General features: G+C 43.7%; 1 protein-coding gene across 1 annotated transcript; it reads left to right on the top strand.

Moving 5' to 3' along the window:
- The first annotated feature begins 290 nt into the window (after positions 1 to 290).
- esr2b (estrogen receptor 2b) lies at positions 291 to 23,332 on the top strand. The gene is made up of 10 exons (XM_084380732.1): positions 291 to 376; positions 10,142 to 10,651; positions 11,503 to 11,702; positions 11,806 to 11,922; positions 13,257 to 13,607; positions 15,079 to 15,217; positions 18,160 to 18,293; positions 20,472 to 20,655; positions 20,838 to 21,170; positions 22,081 to 23,332. Exons 2-10 carry the CDS (start codon positions 10,227 to 10,229, stop codon positions 22,199 to 22,201), a joined length of 2,004 nt encoding a protein of 667 aa, XP_084236858.1. The 5' UTR covers positions 291 to 376; positions 10,142 to 10,226; the 3' UTR covers positions 22,202 to 23,332.
- The last annotated feature ends 1,019 nt before the right edge of the window (positions 23,333 to 24,351 follow it).

Below are 24,351 nucleotides of genomic sequence, written 5' to 3'. Positions count from 1 at the left end.
TAAACCTGCACTTTGAGGGACTGCAGAGGGGATGAAGCAGGGAAGTATTAATAACACGCCAGGAAGGAAGGAAGGAGCTGTTGGGGGAATAACGCGCCGGCAGGGTGCATGTGATGTCCGTGTGTAGTTTCACTTCTGCGCGTCACGGTCCTTGTTTTTGTGCCTTGTGTGACGCTTCGCTCCAGCAGCAGCAGCAGCAGCAGCGGAGGTGAAGGAGGCGCTTAAAAAGCAACAAAACTCCTGAAACCAGCAGCTCAGCTCTTTCCTCTGATCACCACCTGAGCCGACTGACAGGTTTGTGACACTTCATTTTCCAACTTTGGCATCAGGAGAGGCAGAGAAGGAGTTTTACACCGCGGCGCGTAACAGAGTGAAGGTGAGCAGCCGTGTCGTCTCCAGGCTGACAGGTGCAGCTCACAGTCAGAGCTTTAAAGTGTGTTTTCAGGAGAATCAGCTGCTTCACCTGATGCTCTGCAGCTTCCAGTTCACCACTGAATTAATGTGATGTTAGTTTCCTGTCAGGATGACAATCAACTTACTGACGTTTAATGTGTTTAAAGCAGCAGATCAGATCAGATCAGTTTTTAAACCCTGACTGTAAAACTCATTGGGATATGTTGGAGTGTTGTGTTGTGTTGTTGTGTTAAGTGCAGTGCAACCAGAGATCAGTATGATAATATCACTTTATTTAGTGTCTGTTCTGGAGCTTTCGGTCACCCTCAGCCTTTTGTCCAACGCAACTGTGATGACAGAAAGAGATGAAAGTAAGTTTGTGCTCTACAGCCAGTTTGTGTGGAGACAACAGAGACTCGACCGCCCCTCTTTCCTTTATATGGCTGCATCTTCTTCAGAGTCTCAGAGGAGGAAAAGAGTCCAGACACAATAAAATATATTAACTTCAGTTTTTATCACCCTGCTGAGAAACTGTCTGAGTAACGACATGTATCAGAATTATCTGGACGCTGACAGGCTGACGTTCTGTGCTGAGTTTCAGTCTCTCTGCTCCTCAGAGTATTTTCTGTCACACTCGAAAAAACCCAGGGTCGCTTCGATGCGATACCTTGAAAATATCGATATTCGATACCACCAGGAAAAGAAAAGAGGACATGAAGTTTTAGATTTTTATGAAAAGATAAATATAACAAAGCTTGTTTACTGTGTGTTCAGCACAACAGCATCCACATTGAATGAGGCGGGACAATGTGGGAACTTACTTAGCGAGTACTGAAACCATTTCAAATATTCAGTGTTATCGATATTTCAATACTTTTGACAACATCGGTTATGTCGCAGCATTGCTGTATCGTGATGTGAACATGTTGGGAGTCCAGACACAACCGATCGTCCAGCAGCGAAATCTAAAAGTGTTTTTCATGTCAGTCTTTGTCACCCTCTCGACCGCTCGGTCTCTGTACGCCACAGAGATTTTTTCCTGTCAGTGTTTTCATGAAAGGATTTGAAGACACAGTTTTGCCTTTAGAATAATTTGATTCAAGGACGTTCCTGAAAAGAATAATCAGTTGGAATAAACGGATGTGAGAATTCATCTTAGTTTGCAATAAAAAGCTCCTGCAGCCCAAACTGGGATGTCAGTTTCATCCAGGATTCACCGCCTCTGCAGCCACTCCATCATCGTTCTCTGCAACTGATGTGCATCCAAGATATGACACACAGCAGCAGCCATTAATCAGGTCCCATCAGATCCGTCAGGTCTGATCTCCTCACAACAACTCAAGTTAACATTCCCATCAGATTCCTGCAGAGTCGACGTGTCTAAAGAAGTTTGAATCTGTTTTCATTTGTACGTTTATTCATGAACTCTCTGCTCCTCAGCCGCTCGTCCTCCACAGTTTATCACAGCGTCACTGCAGCTCCTCTCTGAGGGACGTTCGGTGGACGCTCTAATCTTTCCGACGCCGCTGATGATTATTTTATCACATCAACAGAACCGACCCTATCTGCTCCTGTTTTTCAGGCCTCGGCGAGGATGTCCGCCTTTCAACCTCCTCTCCTCAGCCTTGAGTCTGCTCGTGGTGTAATAATAATCTGGCTGTTGCTGTAAATACCAGATTCCTCTTCCACTCGCGAATAACTGAGCTGTGGGGGAGTCAGTGTGTGTGTGCGTGTGTGTGTGTGTGTGTGTGTGTGTGTGGAGGGGAGGATGGAGGGAAGTCCTGTTGGTACCAAAAATAAGAACTTTAAGCACGTCCCCTTCTCTTCTCCGGGGTTTCGCCCACGTTAAAAAAGCATTCCACCGTCCGGCGCCGAAACTTCGCCAAGGTCACCGTGCTCAGCGATTCCTGATAGCTCCCCCGCTCCATCCACAGATCGTCCATAACCAAAGATACCCGAGTACAGAGTGTAACTAAAACACGGCCGCGGTGAGCCGAGCGCAGCGCTGCATGTGGGTCTGCTCGCTGCAGTCGGCGGGTGTTTTCCACACACAGGGTAGGCAGCAGCGAGAGGAGGGAGCGTCAGTGTGTAACTCTCGTCCTCTGAGGTTTGAAGAGGAGAAACCTGATGTTGTCTGGCCTGAGGTTGTACGTAAAGCTTCATCAGTTTGAACGGGCTGATGCTTACAGCTGCTTCCTGCTGTGGTCTCACCCTTTGAGTCCACCGGGCACGTCCCTGTGACTTGGCGTGTGCGCCGCTGTTTTGTTTCCACACAGCTTCATATCCCACTGGGAGTGTTTCGTGTCTGTCTGATGTTGTTGACTTGCTCAGATTGTGTTTATTTCATCATTTGTCCTTGATGTTTGTGCTTCTGCTGTGGTTGAGAAGGATACGTAGTTGAATCCTATTATGTCTGACTGTGTTGTGCTGTAGATCCCGACTTCCTGTCTGATCCGCTCTGTGCAAACTGACGCGGCTGCGGTCGACGTCCATCAAAAATAGACTCGGCACGTTTTCTCCGCTCCTGTGCCGCTGCTGAGACGTGCTGTGATGCAGCCGCTGGAAACACGAGCACTGTCTAGAAGGGCCATGATCGGGTCCGGTGACACGGGCCCGGTGGAAACTGGGGGGTCAAAGGACCGTTCCAGGAGTTTTGCATGTGTAATCTTGACTTCTTGATGTTTAAAGAGCTGAAACGACACCAGAACTGGCAACTTTTTTGACAATCCATTAATTGTTTAAATCATTTTTCAAGCACGCCGCAAAATCCTCTAGTTCCAGCTCCTCGTGTGCGATATGACGGACGTAACCAGATGTAATGTGTTCAGTTCTTTAGTAAGCTGAGACTTTGATGTGTTGGAACTGAAGCCATGTTGCTACAAAATGTTGCTGCGGCGTTGATTTGTGGATGTCACATCTTCGTTCATGCATTCTATCAGTGTTTTGGTCAATACATGTCTGTATTGATTCCTGTTGGGAACATCCATCACATGCATGCAGGCTGCAGGTCTCAGGGCAAAGGTCAAAGGTCAAAGGTGTCCTTATCAATGACGCTGCAGCAGGTTGGATGTTTGGAAATGGTAGAACTTGGCTGCTGTCTCTAAACTAATCATACCTTAATTATAGAAATGTTCCTTCCAGTCAGGTTTCTGTTAAAGATCATTGTTTGGGTTAAAATGCATCGTTGAGATAAATGACTGTTGACTTGTGGTTTCATACGGCAAACAAACAGGTTCCCTCTCACCTCTTTTGGGTGAAAGTCCTGTGTTTGACCCACCGATCCACCCTGAACTCTCTCTCTTTAACCTACTGCACCTGACTACCTCCTTTGCAGCTGTAATAATTAACTACGGACCTCCAACGTAGACTTCAGTCATTTCAGTCCCTGTTGTTTTAGCTCAACTTTTCCTCCAGTATTTGCATTTGTCAGACATTTGTGAAGTAATCTAGTTAGTTTGACTGTAATAAACTGTGTAGAAATCATTTAATCTCTCATGTTTTAACCACGTTTTATCACACTGACAGAATAAAAGGCTCAAAATGACACACTGAGGATTGTGGTGTTATTTTTGGAGTCCATCACTACAGGAGACGGGCCACACCTGTCTGACAGGTAGATGGAGCAGCAGCAGCAGCAGTGACAGCGATAATGACTCCCCATCCCGACGCTGTAATCAGCCTGTCGATTCCTGCTGACGGAGCCAGGAGCTGCTCCGTCCAGCTCCCATGTAATCTGTCCACCCAGTCAGTTCACCACGACTCCTCTCATCCAGCAGCTCCTTGTCGGCTTTGTGAGGCTGAGAGAATGGAGGGATTGAGGCTGGCTAATGGTTTTTCGCTGGGGGTCTTTGTGTTTCGGTATGTGCTGCTGGCTGGGAGCCTTGTTCTGAGGGGACGAGGGGCTCCACGCTCCTTTATCCAGCAGAAATAAACAGCTTTTTGATGCACCGGCCTGCGTAACCGGACGTTCATTCGTGTTCCCGTCTGGTTTTCGTGATATGTCTTGTTGCTGACACGAGCTTTGTTACAGCCCAACAGTAATATGCGCCCTCTGGAACGTTTTCAGAGATGGATGTGTTGAAACAGATATTTTTCTGTGTTGGTGAAGACGGTCACGCGTTGACCTCGTCTTCTGTCTAAGGTGGCACGACTGAGCTTCATCTGTGGTCAGAAGAAATTCTCCGTTCATGTGAGGTCCGTTTATTATGAGATGAAAACACATTGTCAGTGTGAACAGGGAGGGCTTTCTCTCTCTGACTGGACTCTGCAGGGTGCTCCAGGCTTTTCTTTAGCTGCTGTTCATTCATGAATCACAGCAGAGAGCCAGTTTATTACTACATGTTTGGACCAGATGTTGAAATTCATCTGCTAAATAGCTGAATAACATCCAACCATCCAACGATTACATTTAATTTTTTGGACAGCAAATCGATTATTGATCACACTTGAATTCAATAAGTTATTTTAAAATGTTATTTTATTTAAACCTGTACGAGGAGTCACATCTGAAGCAAAGAATCTCTGTGTGTCTGTTCGTTCATCACACACCTCCAGAACTGTTCTTCTGACCCACTTCACACTCGGCACGTTTGTTGATGAGGACTGAAGGAAGTGCAGCGTCCAATTTGGTGCAATTTGGACTCGAGACACATTCAGTATTTCAGCGGGGGTGTTGATGCTCAACCACCGAGCTCTTGTGTTTTAACTTGAAAAGCTCGACTTCCTGCCAAACTGTTTAATATTAATCAGCCGTAGCAAGATGAACTTTATACAGACTGTGACTGACTTGGTAAATCTTTCTCCTTCATCAACTGTAAATAAAAACACTTCTCATGGTTCACAGTAACTCATCCGCCAAACAAACTCAAATGCAGCCCCTCCCTCGTCCTCTTTTGCTGTTTCAGACACGCTGGACTGGAGCAGGTATTCCCTGGATTTGCCAAAAAAATAGGAAACCTAGCTGTTAACAAACAGAGGCTGATTGAATGAATACAGTGTGACACCAGCCTGTTCCCATCAGGAAAACAATCAAGTAAGAAGCTTATTGTGACTCAGTGTTTATTGTCTGGCGGCGACGGAGACCACTCGTGTTTATGTCCTGTGTGAAAACCAAAAATCAACGGTGAGAAATTTCAACTTGGCAACATATTTACCTTTATATAAAGTAGTTAGGCTAACGAAAATACTTGGTCAGGTTTAGGAAAAGTTCATGCTTTAGGTTAAAACTACCGTGTTCGCTGTTTTAACTTGTATAACGTCAGTTTTTGCTCGTTGGAAATTAAGAAAATTAGAAAGAAAACAAGACAGTTGTACGTAGTCTCCTGGGCATGATGGTAAAAACTATGTAGCCACATGAGAGGTGAAAAAGGATTGCAGTGTTCACTTTAGCTCAACATGTAGAAAGCCAGAATGCACTGCGCCTGCTGGTGGGTGTCATACTGCGAGTTTGGTGAGACTTGGTCAGCATGGTCACAAGATCTCCGTCTCAATCCCACTTCTATACTCTGTTCGGTGCTGGATAAAAATCAGCATAGCTTCCCTCCAGAGACCAGATCAGTGGGAGCATGTGAATGATTCATTGGAATAAAAGAGCCACATTAAGACATTGTCCTTTGACCCTGTGTTGCTGCCTGCCTGGTGGTTTACCATGGAAGGCTGCCATGATCACCAGTCTGTCCAAAGCTCAAACTTCAGCACACACGTCCTGACAGAACGGGTTGATGGGTAAAAGCCTAACTGTTGAGCCACACAGCCTGAGGAAGTAAGTGAGCCATTTCATCTCTTTCACGCCTTTTTGGTTCGTTTTGAATGTTTCAAACTTGTGACTGTTGGAATTTTTAACATTAATCACAGACTGTGATGAACACTGAGAAGATATTCTGCCCCGTGAAATGTCAAACCAGAATGTCGGCAATTAGTTTTATTATGATTATTTCTATTATTGTGCATCTTGCGTTTATTTTCTGTAACAGCTTTAATTTCCCGACATGCAGCCAAGTCGTTGTAGGAGCATCAACCTTTCTGCTGTGTCGATACGTCATCCTCGATCTGGCTAGATTTAGCTCTAACAGTTGAAACAGAGTGTGAGTAGACAAAATACCCCTGCGTGATCGTTGTGTGAAGAGGTTTTATTGTGCGTTTTAGAGCCACAGCACTGACCGTGACATGTGCAACGACTTTTAGTGGAAAACATTAAAAAAATTATTTAAAAAATAATCCACAGAATGCAAAGAAACAACGGTTTAGACATTATCATGTCTGTGTGTCATGTTGAAGACATGCTAAACAGCTAGCCTTGGCACGTCCCACTCCAAAGCTCCTGTGCTCACAGTAGGGACTGCTAGCTGCACGGCTAACTGAGCTAACAAGCTAACGGCATCTGGTGCTGCCGTCCCATATTTGTTTTGAGTTTGAACTCCACTGAACTCTGAAAGACGGGCGGACAGAGGCTGCTGCCCTCAGAATAGACACCGGAACGAGTTGCATGACACCTGAGTTTACAGTACAAGCTGTGATATTTAACATCAACACATGCTGGATAACTTACAAATAGGCTACTAGGTTAATTACAAATAGAGTGCGTCTGTAATTCAGTGCGATTAGAAACATGTTCAAGCTGGTTTTGTGGACGGTGCGGCCGTGTGACCGGAGCACAAGGACATGTGGGACACCGCAAAAAAAAGACGTGCTCGGCGTCCTGTAAAAGAAGGATGTGAGGCTGCAGGGTGAACAGGTAAGGGTGCATTGTTATGCTCCAGGCCACTTTGACCTGACATGGGTGAGACACATGTTGACTGTTGATTCGACCGACCTTGTGACTGTTTGGCATGATGTGTCCTGTCCACTCTGCAGCCGCTTCACAGCTACTGAAAGCTTCAGAATAACAATATCTGAGCGCTTTGCTGCCAGTGCTGTGCAGGAAAGTATCAGGAGACATTTAAAACTGCACAAAGAAGCATTTTTTTTTTAGCAGTCAGTACTTGTGTTTGACAAGTGTTAGTTGGTTATGTGATGCGTGTTTATCTGCTACATCTTGGGGCCACTTTAATTCATTGTCTATATTTGTTTTTGTCGTTTTGCTCTCTAGTTGTTGTTGGTTCCTCTGACGCTGATCTCCTGCTCGGCAAAGAGAATCATGCGTCATGAACGCCTCATGTTCTCGGTGCTGTTGGCGGGCTCACCTACATAAAAGGAGACGATGCAACTTTTGAAAGAAGAAATTAAACAATCTATTTAAATTCATATGCCATAAAATGCGTCCCTGCTCAATTCAACACACTCGTATCGAGGGAAATGATCAGCGGTGCTGTGTCGCAGTTTTGTCCCCGTCCCCCAGATTTGCAGAGACATTTATAAGTCCTCTTCATGATCAAATTTGGTCATTTACATTTCACGACTTTGGCCCAATAAGTTCCCCCTGGACCCCCAAAACCCCTCTCTATGACCAGCATATAATGTAATAAATAAAGTATCAGCTAACGTCTTCATTGTATCTCAGCTGCTGGGAGGGTTTTCTCTAGTTGTGACCTGGACGTCAGCTGAAACAAAGGATTTCATCGGTCAAGTGTATATTACCGCTGGCAGAAATCTGCTGACATCGAGGTCCGTCTGAATATTTTCTTCTTTTCTTATAGTTTTTTTTTTTTTTTTTAATTTCCATGCAAATTGTTTGGACAAGAATTTGTGCTCGGTGTAAACGGCGTTTAAGCTACTATTTAGCATTCATCATCACCCTGCAGTTGTGATATGTGGCCAAGTTTGTCTCTATTTAGCTAAACTATAGGCACTTACTTGAAATGAACTCTAGCTCGCCCTGCATGCTCTGTTCTTCTTCTCTCTTTGTGTTGGGGAGAAGGAAATTATAGCAAAACACCCAAAGACACACTTACTGTATGTACGCTGGCACCTTTCTTCTCGCTGCTGTGATGTTGATTCTAGCACTGATTAACTGAGCTGGTGTCTCTGGTGAAGTGTCGGTTTGGTTGCTGCACACACCGGCTCATCAGTCTTTGTTCTCCATATTGCTTCTTCAACAAGCGTTCAGTATGTGAGTACATACGTACGTAAGCTGCTGAATGGTTTGACCTGGGTCATCACACATCAGACACGAAGAGGTAGAACAGAGGAATGAAGAAATCAATAACGATGCCTGCAGAGTGTTTTCGGGTTACTCGGCTGCGTTAGTGCGTTTCTTCAAATTTGGCACAAATATGCACTTGGACTGATTTTAGGTTTTTGTGGTCAAAGGTTAATGTCACTGTGACCTCACGTCTGTCACACTTTTATTGGCACTTTAAGGATGATCTGATAAGAATAATCTTGAAACTAGTCTTGAATTGTAGAGATCTCCTGTGCAGCTGAGTCCAACGTGTGTGTGCAGCATCCACGTTTTTTTTTGCCCCACGTCCAGTCTTCAACGAAAGGATTTGCTGCTTTTATTGTGTATGAATTTGAAGAACATCATGTTTGGCTCTGGGAAAGTGTGATAACCTTTTTTTTTGACTAAACGATTAATACAAACTTGGTGTTTAAATGCATGTAAACCTCCTCCGGGAACAGTTCTTGCAGGGGAAAGGTCCATAAATGTGTTTTTTCTTGTCCACACGTGCAGCAGCAGGATCTCAGTTTGCCCTCTAACTGTGAGTCACTCAGTAAAGAAAACATCCCATTATCTTTTGTTTTCATGTGGACTCTTGAGTGCCCTTGAACGAAAGCATCATCACTGGCGATAGGAGGATCCCTGTTAACTCCCAATCAACTGCACTGAGTCACAACAGCAGAATATTGGTAGAGAGCCTCATGCAGACAACATTGAGGCGAAGCAATAATAAATGGACTTGACTCTACGTCTGCTCATTTTGAAGATAAACTTGAATTCATCATTTCCAGGAAAAGATGCGTTACCTCATCGTATTCATAAACTATCTCGGTAAATGTTTTTGTCAATAATGTCTGCCTCCACTCCAACGGAAATAGCAAGGGGACATTTCTTAATCTGTTATTGAGGGAAAAATCTGCACTTAAATGTTTTGACAGATATTAAAAATACACAACAATGAAGTGAATTATAAAGTGACAGGCTACAGTTACTTTACTGCGCAGGCAAAGAACAGACCAGGGTCTATCTTGGTCTAACTTAAAAAAATCTTTAATTCTTTAAAGAACAAGAAGTGCTTGCTAACATCAGCATGCTAACATTGCCACAATGACAATGCTAACATGCTGATGTTTTAACAGGTATGTTTAGCATTTGCCAGTTAGCACGAGGCAGCAGCGACTGTCATCACGTTTGCAGGTGTTTGGTAATAAATCCTGGATTTACAAGATCACGTGATCATTTCATCTCACAAATCCTTCTGCCTTCCGAGCATGTTTCAAACTAAGCGACGAACCACAGTGGTTCAACCGATCAGCGTCCTATGAGGAACTAACTACTGGCAGCTGACGAGCGTGACGACCAATGACGGACGCGACTGTTCATCTTAAAACAACAGTGGCAATAAGCATCATTTATATCAGAACTAGAGAGTAACTTTTATTGAAAGATATATTTGACATCATTTAAGTTTGACATGATGACACTAGACAAAAATGATTGCAGTTGTTCCTTCGGGAAACAGGAAGTTAAACAAATTGCAGCCACACTGCTACTGTAGTATATCAGAAAAAGGCAAGATAGATTTCAACCTGTTGTTAAGATCATTACATTTTCTCCAGTTTAACCAGTGTCTCTCCCCCTCTGCCACAGGACCTGTCCACACTAGAATATGCAATAGAGGAACCAGGTGCGTCATCACGTTCATCATCCCCGTCGACAGCAGCCTCCCCGTGACATGGCCTCCTCCCCTGAGCTGGATTCTCACTCCCTGCTTCAGCTCCAGGAGGTGGACTCCAGCAAACCCTCGGAGAAGCCGAGCTCCCCGAGGCAACTCTCCGCCGTGTACAGCCCTCCTCTGGGCATGGACGGCCACACCGTCTGCATCCCGTCTCCGTACACCGACAGCAGCCAGGAGTACAACCACAGCCACGGACCCCTGAACTTTTACAGCCAGTCCGTGCTGAGCTACACCCGGCAGCCCATCACCGACAGCCCGTCTTATCTGTGCCCCTCCATCAGCCCGTCAGCCTTCTGGCCCTCCCACGGACACCACAGCATGTCCTCGCTGACTCTGCACTGCCCTCAGCCTCGCGTCTACAATGAACCCAGCCCACATGCGCCCTGGCTGGAGCCCAAAGCCCACGGTGTCACCACCAGCAGGTAGGTGTACTGAGACTGGTGCATGGATGGAAATAGCATCAATGATACAGTTTTGTTTGGTAAGTGCCAGGGAAGCTAAACGCCTGAGCTCGAGGGGAAATTGTCTTTGACACTAGAAATTGTTCTGCTTTGAGGCTTTGTCTCACGGCTTTCATCAGACATGTTTTTGGAAAAAGAAAAGTGGCTTCACATTTGGATTGTGCAGACCGGTTACATGGCCTCGCAGTAATCTACAATCATTTCTGCCGTTTTGTTCTCATGGACTTTGACAGCCCAGGGCAGCAAAAATGTTTCCCTATAGACTCTCCTCTTCAATACACGACAAGCCAGACACAAAGTCAAGAGGAAGAGTGTTTTTCAGTGTAAGAATGATAGAAAATGGGATGAGAGAACGAGGGGATGACATGCAGCAAAGACCACAGGTCCAGTTTGAACCCTGGGCTGCTGTGGCCTCTGTACATGATGCTGTGTATGCTCCACCAGCTGAGCTACAGGGAGCACAAGCTGACCTCTGACGGGTCGCCAGGTCTGTTCCTGGCGTGGATCAGCTAGTTGGAGCTGAGAGGTTGAACCCATGTGATGACACATGTTGTGGTTCCTTATCTGTGCCACCAGTTGATGACAGTCATAACTGCACAGGTCGTGGATGCTGCAGATTTATAAACGCATTATGTTTCAGTGATGAAGGCTGTGAAGTTTCCTGATGCAATTTTCCAGTTGACTGAAATGTAATTGTGGAGAGTCTTTGAACAGAAGAGTACCTGTTGAAGGACTAATGACGGGTGAACGACGGGCTAAAACTCCAAATGTCAAGTTGTCCTCGTTCACACAGTCTGTGTTTCTTCCTGCAGCTCCGTCATCAGCTGTAACAAGCCGCCGGGGAAGAGATCAGAGGAGAGGGGGGAAGGCGTGAACTCCTCCTCGTGTTCCTCGGCGGTGGAGAAAGCCGACATGCACTTCTGCGCCGTGTGCCACGACTACGCCTCGGGCTACCACTACGGCGTGTGGTCCTGCGAGGGCTGCAAGGCTTTTTTCAAGAGGAGCATCCAAGGTATCCGCTCCGTCTTTCTGTCCACGTTTACTCAGCACTTACTCCTTCTCCTCGTCCATCGGAAGAATTCTGCAGCGTGTCGTTTCTTTTCCTTTTTCCTCAGGACACAATGACTACATCTGCCCCGCTACAAATCAATGCACTATCGACAAGAACCGGCGTAAAAGCTGCCAGGCCTGCCGCTTACGTAAATGCTACGAAGTGGGCATGATGAAGTGTGGTAGGTGCTCGCCTTTTATAATAATTGGGGTCTTTGACGTTCTGTCATCTTTAGTGCAGCTCGAAAGTTCAAGCGCTTGGAGAGAAAAAGGTTAAACGTGTTAGCTGCGAGCTCATTATGGCATAAAAACTGAGTCACTTCTGAAAACACAGGCTCAGAATCACATGAATACAGTTTATCGTCCAGTTCTGAGAGCAACATTTCAGGCACGAGTTCACCAGCGAAGGAAGAGCTGAAAATCGGACTCTTTTCCAGAAAAGTTAAAGGAGCAGTTTGAGATTTTTGGGAACTATTTTATTTCCTTTTCTTGTCTTGAATTAGAAGATCCTCATAGCTCGTTACCTTGCAGGTTACGTGCTGCATTAGAGTCAAAGTAGCTCATTTAAAGAAAATGTAAAATGTCTACAAAGCATGCACTGGAGCTGGCATGGACTCCACAAGCTTGTGCAAAACCTGATGACACATGAGTTGTCAAACTTGTGGAGTCCATGCCAGCTCCAGTGCATGCTGTCGGGGACAAACTGAAAGTATTTAGTGGTCTCGTACTTTTTGACCGCACATGTAAATATATGTATGATTTACTTTCACTTGTACTTTTGATACTTTAATGCTATTTTTCAAGTATTCAAGTAACATTTTAACACTATATTTTCCTCAGGTATGATGTGTGGGAACTTTTAGGAACGCTGCTTGTTTTGTTTTCTTTGTACAAAAAGTTGGAGTCTTCCTGCATGATTATGTCGCCTTCAGCCAGGCTAGCTGTTTCCCCTTGCTTCCAGTCTTTATGCTAAGCTAAGCTAACCATCTCCTGGCTGTATGAAAGGACAGATACTGTGAGAGGTTTCAATCTTCTCATCTAACTCTTGGCAAGAAAACGAAAAAAATTGAAGTTAAATTTGACAAAACTCCTCCTGTGATGTCTGGGCGCTGTAACAGACGAGCTCAGCGAGGCTCTCTGGGTACACGCTGTATTTTAAAAACAACTCGAGGCACAAACTCCAGTCCTGGTTTAATTTGGAAAATCTGCAAATGACTTTGCAGATTTGTTCTCATGCTGAAAAGTGGCACTCTGCCTTCTTGAAAGTAGCAATTATGTCTGCAGAGACTTCCAGGAAAATTGTATCTCACTGTTTGTAAGACTGAGGTACTGACCGTGACATCTTTATCCCATGGCTTCATAAAACATGTTTGTTTCAGTCTCTCTATGTTTCTTTTAAGGCTCTCACATTGTAGAAAGTGAGATTTCCTTTGATGATAAAGCAGATCTAGGGGCTATATATTGTTGCCAGCAGGGACATCACTGGTCTGTTTCCCTCGGTGTCTTCATCCACCAGGTGTAAGGCGCGAACGCTGCAGCTATCGAGGGGCCCGACACCGCCGCGGTGGACTCCAGCCTCGGGATCCCACAGGCAGAGGTTTGGTCCGGGTGGGACTGGGTTCTCGGGCCCAGCGGCATCTCCACCTGGAGGCTCCTCTCACCCCGCTCCCTCAGGCCAAACACATTCACCACTCGGCCATGAGCCCGGAGGAGTTCATCTCCCGCATCATGGAGGCCGAGCCCCCGGAGATCTACCTCATGGAGGACATGAACAAGCCCTTCACCGAGTCCAGCATGATGATGTCCCTCACCAACCTGGCAGACAAGGAGCTGGTGCTCATGATCAGCTGGGCCAAAAAGATACCTGGTAGGAAAATAGTGTGTTGTCAAATATTTTGATAAATGATTATTTCTTATTTTCTGTACTCAAACCACCGTGCAATGAGAACAAGGTAAAGCATGAAACAATCATCAATGTGAGTCTTTTACTTTTGTGTGCATCTATTATTGTAGTTGCAGTGAGTGCGTGAGTCTCAGTCTCAGTACAGACTTGAACTTGACTGAGGAATTTCGAATATTAGTCCAGTTTACATGTAATCAAATGAGACGTGGGGACGTGCTGCATGGCCATGCCGAGCACAAGAGCCGTTCAAGGTTAAGGTCAGGGTAAACACTCGCTCACGATAACTCTGGATCAGTGGGAGCAGTTTGTCTTTGTCACCATCAGCAGTGTGTGGAAGTCTTAAAAAACCAGAAGCCTCCTGAAGGTCATAAAGGTAAAAACAAAGCGAGGGTACAGTAAACACATCCTCCGCCCAGCTGTCATTTCCATGATGGTGAAATAAACAAACAAAGTAGATAACGGCTGCGAGGATAGACGGAGAACAGGCGCTCAAATTAATCATTCACCGTTTCTATCTAAAGTTATAGGCTGCGATTAGTGAATTTCATCTCTCCTGTCTGGCTGATCCTCACTTCCCTGTCCAGTTTTTAATGCCTCTTCCTCTCATTTTCTTTCTTCCTGACGCTTCCTGTGCTTTTCTTTCCCTCCTTCGCTCTCCTCCTCTCAGCCAGTGTTCAGCCCAGCAGGTAACTCCCCAGGAGAGGTGTTAATGTGACGGGATCACAAAGAGTCTTTTTTTTTATGAATAAAGACACATTTTCCCAGGTTTTTTCTTTTTCTTTCTTCTGCTCTGACAGAAGTAAAAATGAGAGTGTGCTTTGTCTGCTTTATAAAAGCACAGACAGGTGAGCAAGGTGCTCCGGGCCTCTGACAGCGATGATGTCATTGTTAGAGTTGTTCTCTGGAGGAGTGCTTTCTGAGGTTTGGGGGGTTTGTTTCTGTCAAAGATTTTACTTTTTACAGACTGTCAGAGAGAATTATATGTGGTTTTAGACAAATGTTCTTGGTAAGATTGTAGATTTGCAGTGTTAAAACACAAAGTGAACTTGTGTTGCTGATGGTCCGGCCTCACCTGTGCAGCTGAACCACCTGAGATCAGACCGAACAGAACAGAACCGCAGAGTCCTGATGAAAGTAACTTTGTCTGTTGCACCAAAGCTTCAGTTTGACAACATGTTGTTACTGAGTTCAAATGAATCAGAGCCTCCCCGGCACAGCTGTGTGAATTTCGGGAGGTTCGGACACAAAGTCACATGGGAAACATGTTGTTTCTAGGTGTTGGTTCTGTTGCTCCAGTGTTCATGTACAGAGGCGATTTAAAAATAATGTTGTAAATTAGTTTCTGGGAGAGCGTGTCCGATAACTTCTGTCTTTGTATCCACAGTCAGTCAAACGTCTGTGTGGTATGTCCTTATATCTCTCTGTGTGTCCTCAGGGTTCGTAGAGCTGAGTCTAGCCGATCAGATCCACCTGCTGAAGTGCTGCTGGCTGGAGATCCTGATGTTGGGCCTGATGTGGAGGTCGGTGGATCACCCTGGAAAACTCATCTTCTCTCCAGACTTCAAACTCAACAGGTGAGCAGGCTGGGCGACTCTTCTACCTACACTGACTGCGTGCTCACCAGGAAAGCATAACGCTCTGTGTCTAATAATAGCTGACGGCTGCAGCCTCTATTTAAGATTTTACGGTGCTTGATTCTCCAGAACTGTGAAGAGGTGAACCGCTCTCTCACGTGTGCAGCCTCCATATGCTTGCCACAACAGTGTTGGTGGTTACAGTGTAATCCTCCCACATTGTTACACTGGCGACGAGTTGACATCACACAGTAAACAGGGAGGCCAATCAGGCCTTGAACAGTAAAAAGATATCAGCAGCGTTCGCAGCAGATATATCTCTGGACTGCCGGCTCTTTTTCTTGCCAAACCTCTTTTATCACTCGCTGTTCCCTTTCACACCGACCTTCACCTTCGGCCACACAACAGTCGGCTGTTTCTGGCGCCTCACTTCAGCCTTTGTATTCACGGTAGGCGCGCTGTAATTAGGCTGCCACTTCACCAGCAGCTTGTTTCTCTGGTGAACCACAGTGAATGTGCTGCTGTAATTTGTCAGCGGTAGCTGTAGTTGATGAATATTAAAGTGTTCATTCTGGTGTTCAGAGTGCAGCGAGAGGATGTCATGTTCAGATCATTGGCACTGTTGTCGATGCACTTTGCAGAAAAGTGTGCATCACTGTGTCAAACAGATACAGATGACATCAGGCTTCTTTTGTGGCTGGATTTCCTACGAGGTGACATGTTTTATATTCATTATGGGTTTTTTTTTGCAAAATGCACTTTTTTCTAACGGAAATTTAGAAAAAAATGGTGAAGGAAGTTGTCAGAGGATTAACCCCATTAGATATGGTTAATGCACCGTATGAAGCATCATCTGCGTTTCCTCACAACATCGGCTGTGCTGGAGACTTGGTGACGGGACTAATTAGTGAAGTAACATTCTTGCGGGCCGAACATGCTAGCAATATATATCAGATGATAGATATAAAATGTACAGTTTCTGCATTAAAATGTCTAAAAACGACGAGGATGTTTTCCAAATGCTTTTAGAGTTTTGTTCTTGCATTATCCCAAATGTGTCCAACAATGTTCGATCCAAGAGAAATCCAAAAGTTCAATCGACGTAACGGTGCATGTCGTTTGGTCGCCCGTCGCTGCAGCAGATCCACTTCTTAAAAGTTAAAAATGAATCTTGGAGCTCTCCTCCCGTCGGTAAACGGCTCCAGATCCAGAGTTTTGTTTTGATTGAGAGCCCCCTAGTGGCAGAAATTACACTCTGTGCCTTTAACTTGGAGCGATGCAAGAGTAAATTCATTTGAGGACGATAGAAACAGAAAAAGCTGGAGTCGTTCTTCCGCCTCTGGTAGGTTGAGTTCACTGTTTGACCTTTCTTCCCCTGATCCCTCGGAAACTATCACCACAGGCTTAGGTTAACCTTGATGTGTTTCCATAACACAGCCTTATTTTCCTGCGTGGAGTGGTCCCCGTCAGCCTGTGGGAGCCGTTTCTCCTTGGACCGCTCAGGAAAACATCCTGGATGCAAATCCATCTCAACAAGAGACTCGAGCAAAGCCAGAGAGCAGAGTCGTTTTCTAGTTTCCTCTCTCTCATCGACTCTTTCTGTCCTTTCATTCTCTCTCTCTCACACATCAATCACCTTCACTGTTTCACCTAATTAGCCCTGTTTCTATTAATCACTTTGTCTTATGAAGGACTCAGAAGATTAAACAGGTTTTTTAGAGAGAAGTTGCCACAGTGAGAGTCGCCTGGCTGGAAGCTGTTGGTTGTCAGAATTTCAAAATCAAAGATCGAGGTGCAAACAGGACCGTAGCTGATGTTTCTGAAGCCAATCAACACGTAGGAAATGGTTCTGGGAACAGATGTGAGGAACCTGAGGAAGGCTTGTTCATCTTCAGGTCACCGCATAAATTATCATCACGGCGGTAACGCAAGTTTATTCTGCATCTTTAATGCATTAACAAAACTCCTGGGTTCATGTTGTTGTTAGTTTGCTCTCAGTGTGAAGTTATAAGCTGCAGTGTTATCAGGTGTTTGATAACACACCTGCCAACAAGGAAGTTGGAGACAGTGGAGGTGGGTCGTGTTTAAGATGTTTGGATTCTCGTGCCACGATGATAACCCGACCTTGTCCCAGATCCCAGCAGTAAAACGCCCACATCTCCAATTAATTACAGTGATTCAATCAGCCGACCTTTATTTATGCTCAGGAGATAATTGAGGAATGAGCCTCGTGCACGAAGAATCAAAACAAAGTAAAGAAAAGAAGGAAACAAATGAAAAGGAGACGTACTGACAAAGAAAAGGCGGGCGCAGAGTCGGGGAGTAAAAAGTCATGAAACACTTTGTTTTACATCACAAAATAACACAGTACAGACGATATTTATTTAACATTCAAATGGATAATCTTTTGCTTTTTATAAATATTAACTCACTCTGAATTTTTAAAAAAATTTATTCAACAAACTTGTTCATTTCTCAGGGAATGATGCATGGATCGTGATTTAATACATCTGGCGTATTTATGTGGCTGGTATCTATGAGGGATTGTAATAAAAATGTGGATCCAGCGGATTTAAATATGTTTTATTTGATATTGGATTAGGCTTGATTGAATTTACGGGGGGTCTTGGTGGTGTGGATGCACGGTTTCACTGGACAGGAAGGGTATCAAAAACTTAAAACCTGCATCTGAAAAGTAACTAACTGCATTGTTTCTCCCCCATGATGTCTTCCCCACTCGTCCTCTCTTAAACCTTTTTGTTGTTTTGTTTGTTTGTCTCTTTTTCTTCCATCTGTTTTTCTTTATCTCCTCCTTCTGTCTTCTATTTGTCTTGTTTTGTTCTAAATTATTTCGTCTCTCCGATTCAAATATGTGTTCATTGGCTTCATAAGCTGCTTCAGTCATGTGTTGATGATTATTCTCTCTTACTGTGTCTCTGTAGGGAGGAGGGGCAGTGTGTGGAGGGCATCATGGAGATTTTCGACATGCTGCTGGCGGCCACGTCTCGGTTTCGTGAGCTGAAGCTTCAGAGGGAGGAGTACGTCTGTCTGAAGGCCATGATCCTCCTCAACTCCTGTGAGTGTAACAGACGCAGACGAGATGCAGCTTTGTTCCCTCTGAGCCGGACCAGTTAGTTTGCAGAGAGCAAATAAATCCAGTTCGATCCCGTCCAATCGGTGCAGCGGAGTGTTTGTCGTTCTTGCATATCTCAGATAAGTTTGATTTATTGTGGTTACTTAACAATATCCGGACGCTGCCGTGTGAGTGGCTCAGGAGAGAGGAGGAAGAAGAGGGAGTAGGTCACCGGTCTACACGATCACTCATTGGCTGTTGTAGGATCGAGGGCGGGCGTATGAGCTCCTATCAGCTGTCAATCAAATGGCTGCCATCTCAGCATCTCCGGTGTAGAGGGATGACGGCGTTTTAGCCCCTTTGTTACCATTTAATGATAGAAAACTGTGTTTTGGGCTCGATATGTTACTGAAATGGATCTCGTTGGGGAATAAGAGAAGAGTCTGATGCACGAACACCCAAAACTTTGCACATGCTAATTTGTTAGCTTGTTAGCTTGTTTGTTGATGTGGTTTTATATTGAAATGTTTTGCACGAATAGAATCACGAGAGAATCTTTTTTTGTAGAAAAACAATGAACCTCTTTTCCAGTTTTCACTCCTACCCCTCATGTTCTCGTGTCCCCTTGTCCCTCAGATTAGTTGTCGATGGCCTTTCTGTAGACGTGATTCCCAGGAGTTGAATATTTTAAATTCACACTATCTATCACAATCTTTATTTTCATACAACTCTGATTAAGACATCAGAATATCTCCTGAGTTTGAGACGTGACAGCCTCAGTGGCTCTGAAGTCTCTGTGTGTTTCTTGTATTTCATTGATTTATAGTCGGTATTTGCCTCGTGTGACGCTTCGCTGCTCTTTTTGGATGCGACTCCATTGAACATGGAGGTGAATCCTCCCACAGAGGTCAGATCGGCAGAACCTTCAGCTTGTTTGAAGAAGATTCTGGATGTAACGACCCGTGCAGATGGACTTTTATTGCCGCGCAGCTTTTGTTATTTAACCTTTCGTTTGCTCTGGCGGTCACAGTGTCCTCGCACACCGGCAGCCGCCACTGTACAGGTTTCATCGAGGTGATCGACCTCTCGGCACGTCCTCGCAGAGTTTAACAAAGTTGCTCCCACACACACACACACACACACACACACACACACACACACACACACACACTCTCGGGTCCTCTGCCAGACTCTGTTCCCTCTGTTGACTCTGCTCGGCTGCAGCTGGGCTGAAAAAAGGAACAAATTGTGAAAGAAGTGAAATCGAGTCTGAAAAGTCAAACAGGGAGGGATTTCAGGATTTATGTATTTTGACAGATGGAGCGTGGTGGCGCAACTGCTCAGCCGTGTCCTCTGTTCTGGTGCTGGGCGGACAGGGCGATCCGCAGCTTCTCCTCTCCACTGCCCCCTAGTGTTTCATCCGGAAACGTCCATCACAACGCCATTAGTGGTCTTCGATGAGCTGAATAGCGAGATATGCAAAAGTGGTGGCGACTGTTTGATTGAAGAAATTAAGTTTTCAGAAAAAAAAGCTGAGCGAAAAATAAACGTTTTTGCAGGAGAAAAAAAACGCTCATTTTCTTCACGATGTAATGATTTACAAAAAACAAAAATACATTTTCTCCCGCCAAAAAAACCTCTTTCACACATTAAAAAAAACAAAAAAAAACGTATTTTTCCCCACTCAGTTTAACACATGGACGGAATTTTTTTTTTTTTTTCACTGATGGAAAAAAAACATAAGAAACTTAGAAAGATTATCCTGGCAAAACTTTTTTTTTCCAGTTCTCAAGTCATAAACACAGCAGAGAAAACAATTTAGATCAGACTGAGAAAATGGATCACCAGAATAAAATGTCCTCACTGGCCCCTCTGGGCTTCTGTACTTTGTCCTGCAAAACTTTCAAGGATTAGAAAAACACAGAGAAATATTGATGTTGCTCATAATTTTTTTATTTTATCTAACTGAAAACATTTATGCTTCTCAGAGGATGAACCCTTTTTATTTTCTGAAAATAAAGAATTACAAGTTTTGAATGATTATTACTTTCATCTAAAGCAGCCTTCATTGACTACATACAAAGATTAATAGAAGGTCAATATCTGCCCAGCACTCAGAGATCATTCGTCCACCTCTGATGTAAATATCCTGTTAAAACGTTGCCGTGCTTCGTGTTGCAGATCTGTGTACGAACTCCCCTCAGACCGCCGAGGAGCTGGAGAGCAGGAACAAGCTGCTGCGTCTGCTCGACTCGGTGATCGATGCTCTGGTCTGGGCCATTTCCAAACTGGGCCTGACGACCCAGCAGCAGACTCTGCGCCTGGGACACCTCACCATGCTGCTTTCCCACATCCGTCACGTCAGGTACAGCCAGAAAAAGAGAGGGAAATAGTGCGACTGCAGCAGAATCCAGAGGAGAGGATGGAAAAATACACACACGCAGACATTTTACTCACCAGCCGACTTTACGTCTCATTTATTTTGTAAACTTTCACAAATGCTCGTGTTCAATTAGTTCACTTTGTTTGTCCTCCATCTCTCCACAGTAACAAAGGCATGGACCATCTGTCCACCATGAAGAGGAAGAACGTGGTGCTGGTCTACGACCTCCTCCTGGAGATGTTGGACGCCAACACGTCCGGCAGCGGCAGTCAGGCCTCGTCCTCACCGAGCTCCGAAACGTACCCCGACCAGCACCAGTACCCGCAAGCTCCGTCTCACCTGCAGCCGGGCTCAGACCAGACGGCCGCCGACCACGCCACTGTGCCTCCACTTGGGCCCGCCGAGGCCCAGATACTGGACGGACACCTGCAGGCTCTGCCCCTCCAGTCCTCGCCTCACTTCCAGAGTTTAGAGATGACTCACATGGACAGCAGCGAGTGAGTTAATTCACAGTGGTGATACCAGCAGAGATCCAGAGAGTTTTCAACCATCTTTCAATTAAGTGTCACAGTGGAGAGGAGTTTAGTTTTGGGGAGAAAATTTTGTCATATCAAGAGTTTTGCGTAGTTTCATGCTAACAGATCATTTGAAGGAAGGAAAAAAAGGATAATAAGGGCAGAAGGAAGTAAAGAAAGAAGAGAAAAGTTGCAAAGAAAAAAGAAATGATAGCGGATATGAGAAGGTAAAAAAGAGACAGGATGGTTGTAAGGAAAGACGGGGACAGAGGGACGAAAAAGAAAAGGGAACGTTGGACAGAATTGCAGGAAAAGATGGATGGAGGAGAGAAAAGTAAAGAGAGGATGAGGAAAAGAAGGAAAGAAACTAGAAAAGATGAAACCAAAGTAGCAAGGAAAGAAATGACGGCAGCTGTAAGGAGAGAATTAAAGAAATGAGAGGTAGGAAAAAAAGAGGGTATGAAGGAAAAACTGAGGGAAAAGAAGAGGGAATGCAGAGAATGAAGAAAAAAGATGTGGAAGAGAAAAGTAAGCAGGAGAGAAGATAAATGGAAAGATGAATAGAGTAAAGGAAAGAAATGAAGAAATGTAGGAAGGAAGGGACTGCAGGGAAGAATGATAGAAATGATTACGGGTTGAAGGACGTGAGAAAAGTAAATGCAAGAGACAAATGAGGAAGATTAGAAGAAAAGAAATTAGGACGGATGTAAGGAGGGATGAGGGGATGAGTTAGGGATGAAGGAAGATGGAGCAAAGGAGTGGGGAAAAGGAAATTAGGAAGACGAGAGGAAGAACCGAAATAACATTGAAAAGAAAAGGAAATCAAAGACGGAAGAAATATTTGAGGATTAACTTCACGTGTGGTAATTGACTGTAACATCTTCCCTCCCAGGTTCATCCATCCGGAGCAGTGGTCACTGGATACAAGAGATGCAGGTCCGTCAGTGGATCCAACGGACTACATGAGCCCCGATCGTGTTGTCATGGAAACTGCCTTAGTGACGGGACTGTAAGAGACTCTGAGACTGAACCTTACGGCTCTCCGTCCCCCAAAGATCCACAGACGGAAACAAAAAAAAGGACGATAAACATAGAAAAGCAAAGCGCTGTTGTGAGGTAAAGTTCGTTTCCCTCTTGTTTTTAGTCCTCGGAGAAAAAAGAAAGTTTTTGATCGAATGTATATTTTGTGTGCGTAAAATATTTCTTGTGAATGTGCACTACAGCAGGTGTTCACGGGAACATCGCTGAACCTCTGCCAGTCAGTTTGAGCTCTTTTTTGATATCCAGTATTTGTATCTCTTTTTTCACCTTGGTGTCACATCCAGAACAAGCCGCCTACAGTCCGTCTGCAGGGACTTTACAGGAAGGTGCATGTGGTTAATACAGTTAACACTCATTTCCATAAGCTTTGGTAGTCACATGGCTTTAGAAAGGGCAGATGTTTTCTATCACACTGTGGTGTTTTTTCTCCTTCACAGCTACTGTGTACTTTGGTGTTTCAATCGGTGCCTGTTAATCCGGGATTTTCTACTTTCTATGTGCAAACTTCAAGTGTCAGTGGAGTCAAACAGCAGCAGTTTGTGGCCTTTTAACAAAACGACTGTTAACAGGAGCTTTCTCTTCTCTTCATGTGGTCGCACTAAGGCTGGATTTACACAACACACGTGGCACAGATTTGTTCTTAGTTCACACTCGGCACCAGCAAACCTGAAAAGTTCAAGGCAAATTTAACTCGGTAGACTGTTGATGACCCTAAACTGCCCGGCTAAGCTCTTAAAATCTTACATTACTTAAATTACGGAAAAACTATCTGATTTCACCTAGTGATGATTTACCATGTGTATTTAATATACATGTGTAAAATTCTTGACAACTAAAAAAGAAATTGTTTCACACAAGAAAAAAAAAAATTCAGGTACATTTTTTTTTAATGTCTCAAATTTTGTGTTTTTTTCAGAAAAGTGTAAAACAGTGAAATAAAATGTTTTATGGGAAGAACATAAAAAAAATTGCTAGCGAGAAAAAATACCTCTTTTCATCCATGAAAAAAAATTTCCCAGGATTTTTTTTCATGGGAATTTTTTTTTATGTGTCAAATTTAAAATGTTTTACGGGAAGGAAAAAAAATTCTCCCAGCGAAAAAAATTACTAATTTCACACATGAAATTTTGGGAGAGATCTTTTTTTTTTCATGTCTCAGATTCAATGTTTTTTTTGTTTTGTGTTTTTTTTTTTTCAGGAAAAAAAAACGTGTAAAACTGAGTTTAGTAAAATGTTTTATGGAAAGAAAAAAAAAAATTTCTCCAAATGAAAAAAAATTACTACTTTCGCACATGGAAAAAAAAATCTCCTGAAATTTTTTTTTCTTGTGTGAAACATTTCTTATCATTTCTCAAATTCAGAGGGTTTTTTATTTTATTTTTGTTTGTTTTTTTAAGAAAAAAACTTCAGGAAACTAAAAAATAACGTGTAAAAACTGAGTGAAGTAAATAGTTTAAGGGGGAAGAAAAGAAAATTCCTTGCGAAAAAAAAAACCACTCTTTTCATGCATGAAAAAAATTCCTGGGAAATTTTTTTCAGGGGAATTTTTTTAATGTGCCAAATTTAGTGATTTTTTTTTTAAAGAAAATAATAATTTAAAAAAATTAAGAAAAAAAAAATCAAGTGTAAAACTGAATGAAATGTTTTATGAAAAGAAAAAATAAATTCTCCTAGCAGAACAAAATGTAGTCATTTTCACCCATGAAAAAAAAGGGTTTTTTTGTCAAAATTTGGGTGTTTTTCTTTTCCAGAAAAAATAAATCAAGTGTAAAACTGAGTGAAGAAAAAGTTTTATGGGAAGAAAAAATAAATTCTCCTAGCGAAAAAAACCCCCACTTACTTTCATCCATGGAAAAAAACCCTCAGCAAAAAAATTTCAGGGGAATTTTTAAAATGTTAAAATGTTTTATAGGAAGAAAAAAAAAATCTCCCAACAAATGTGTTTTACTAATTTCACACATGAAAAAAAAATTTCTGGAAAAAACTTTCTTCGGGAGAATTTCTTTTTTTTTTTGTCATGTTCAAATGTTTTCAAATTCAGTGTTTGTTTTGTTTTTCAGGAAATAAAATTACATGTAAAACTGAGTGAAAAAAAAAGTTTTTCTTGTAACCCCCCCCCCCC

The sequence above is a fragment of the Pagrus pagrus genome (genome assembly GCF_965226575.1).
Source record: "Pagrus pagrus genome assembly, chromosome: 18".
NCBI classification, from domain to species: domain Eukaryota; kingdom Metazoa; phylum Chordata; class Actinopteri; order Spariformes; family Sparidae; genus Pagrus; species Pagrus pagrus.
Note: the sequence above shows the minus strand (reverse complement) of the source record. Positions and strands in the feature narration are given on the sequence as shown.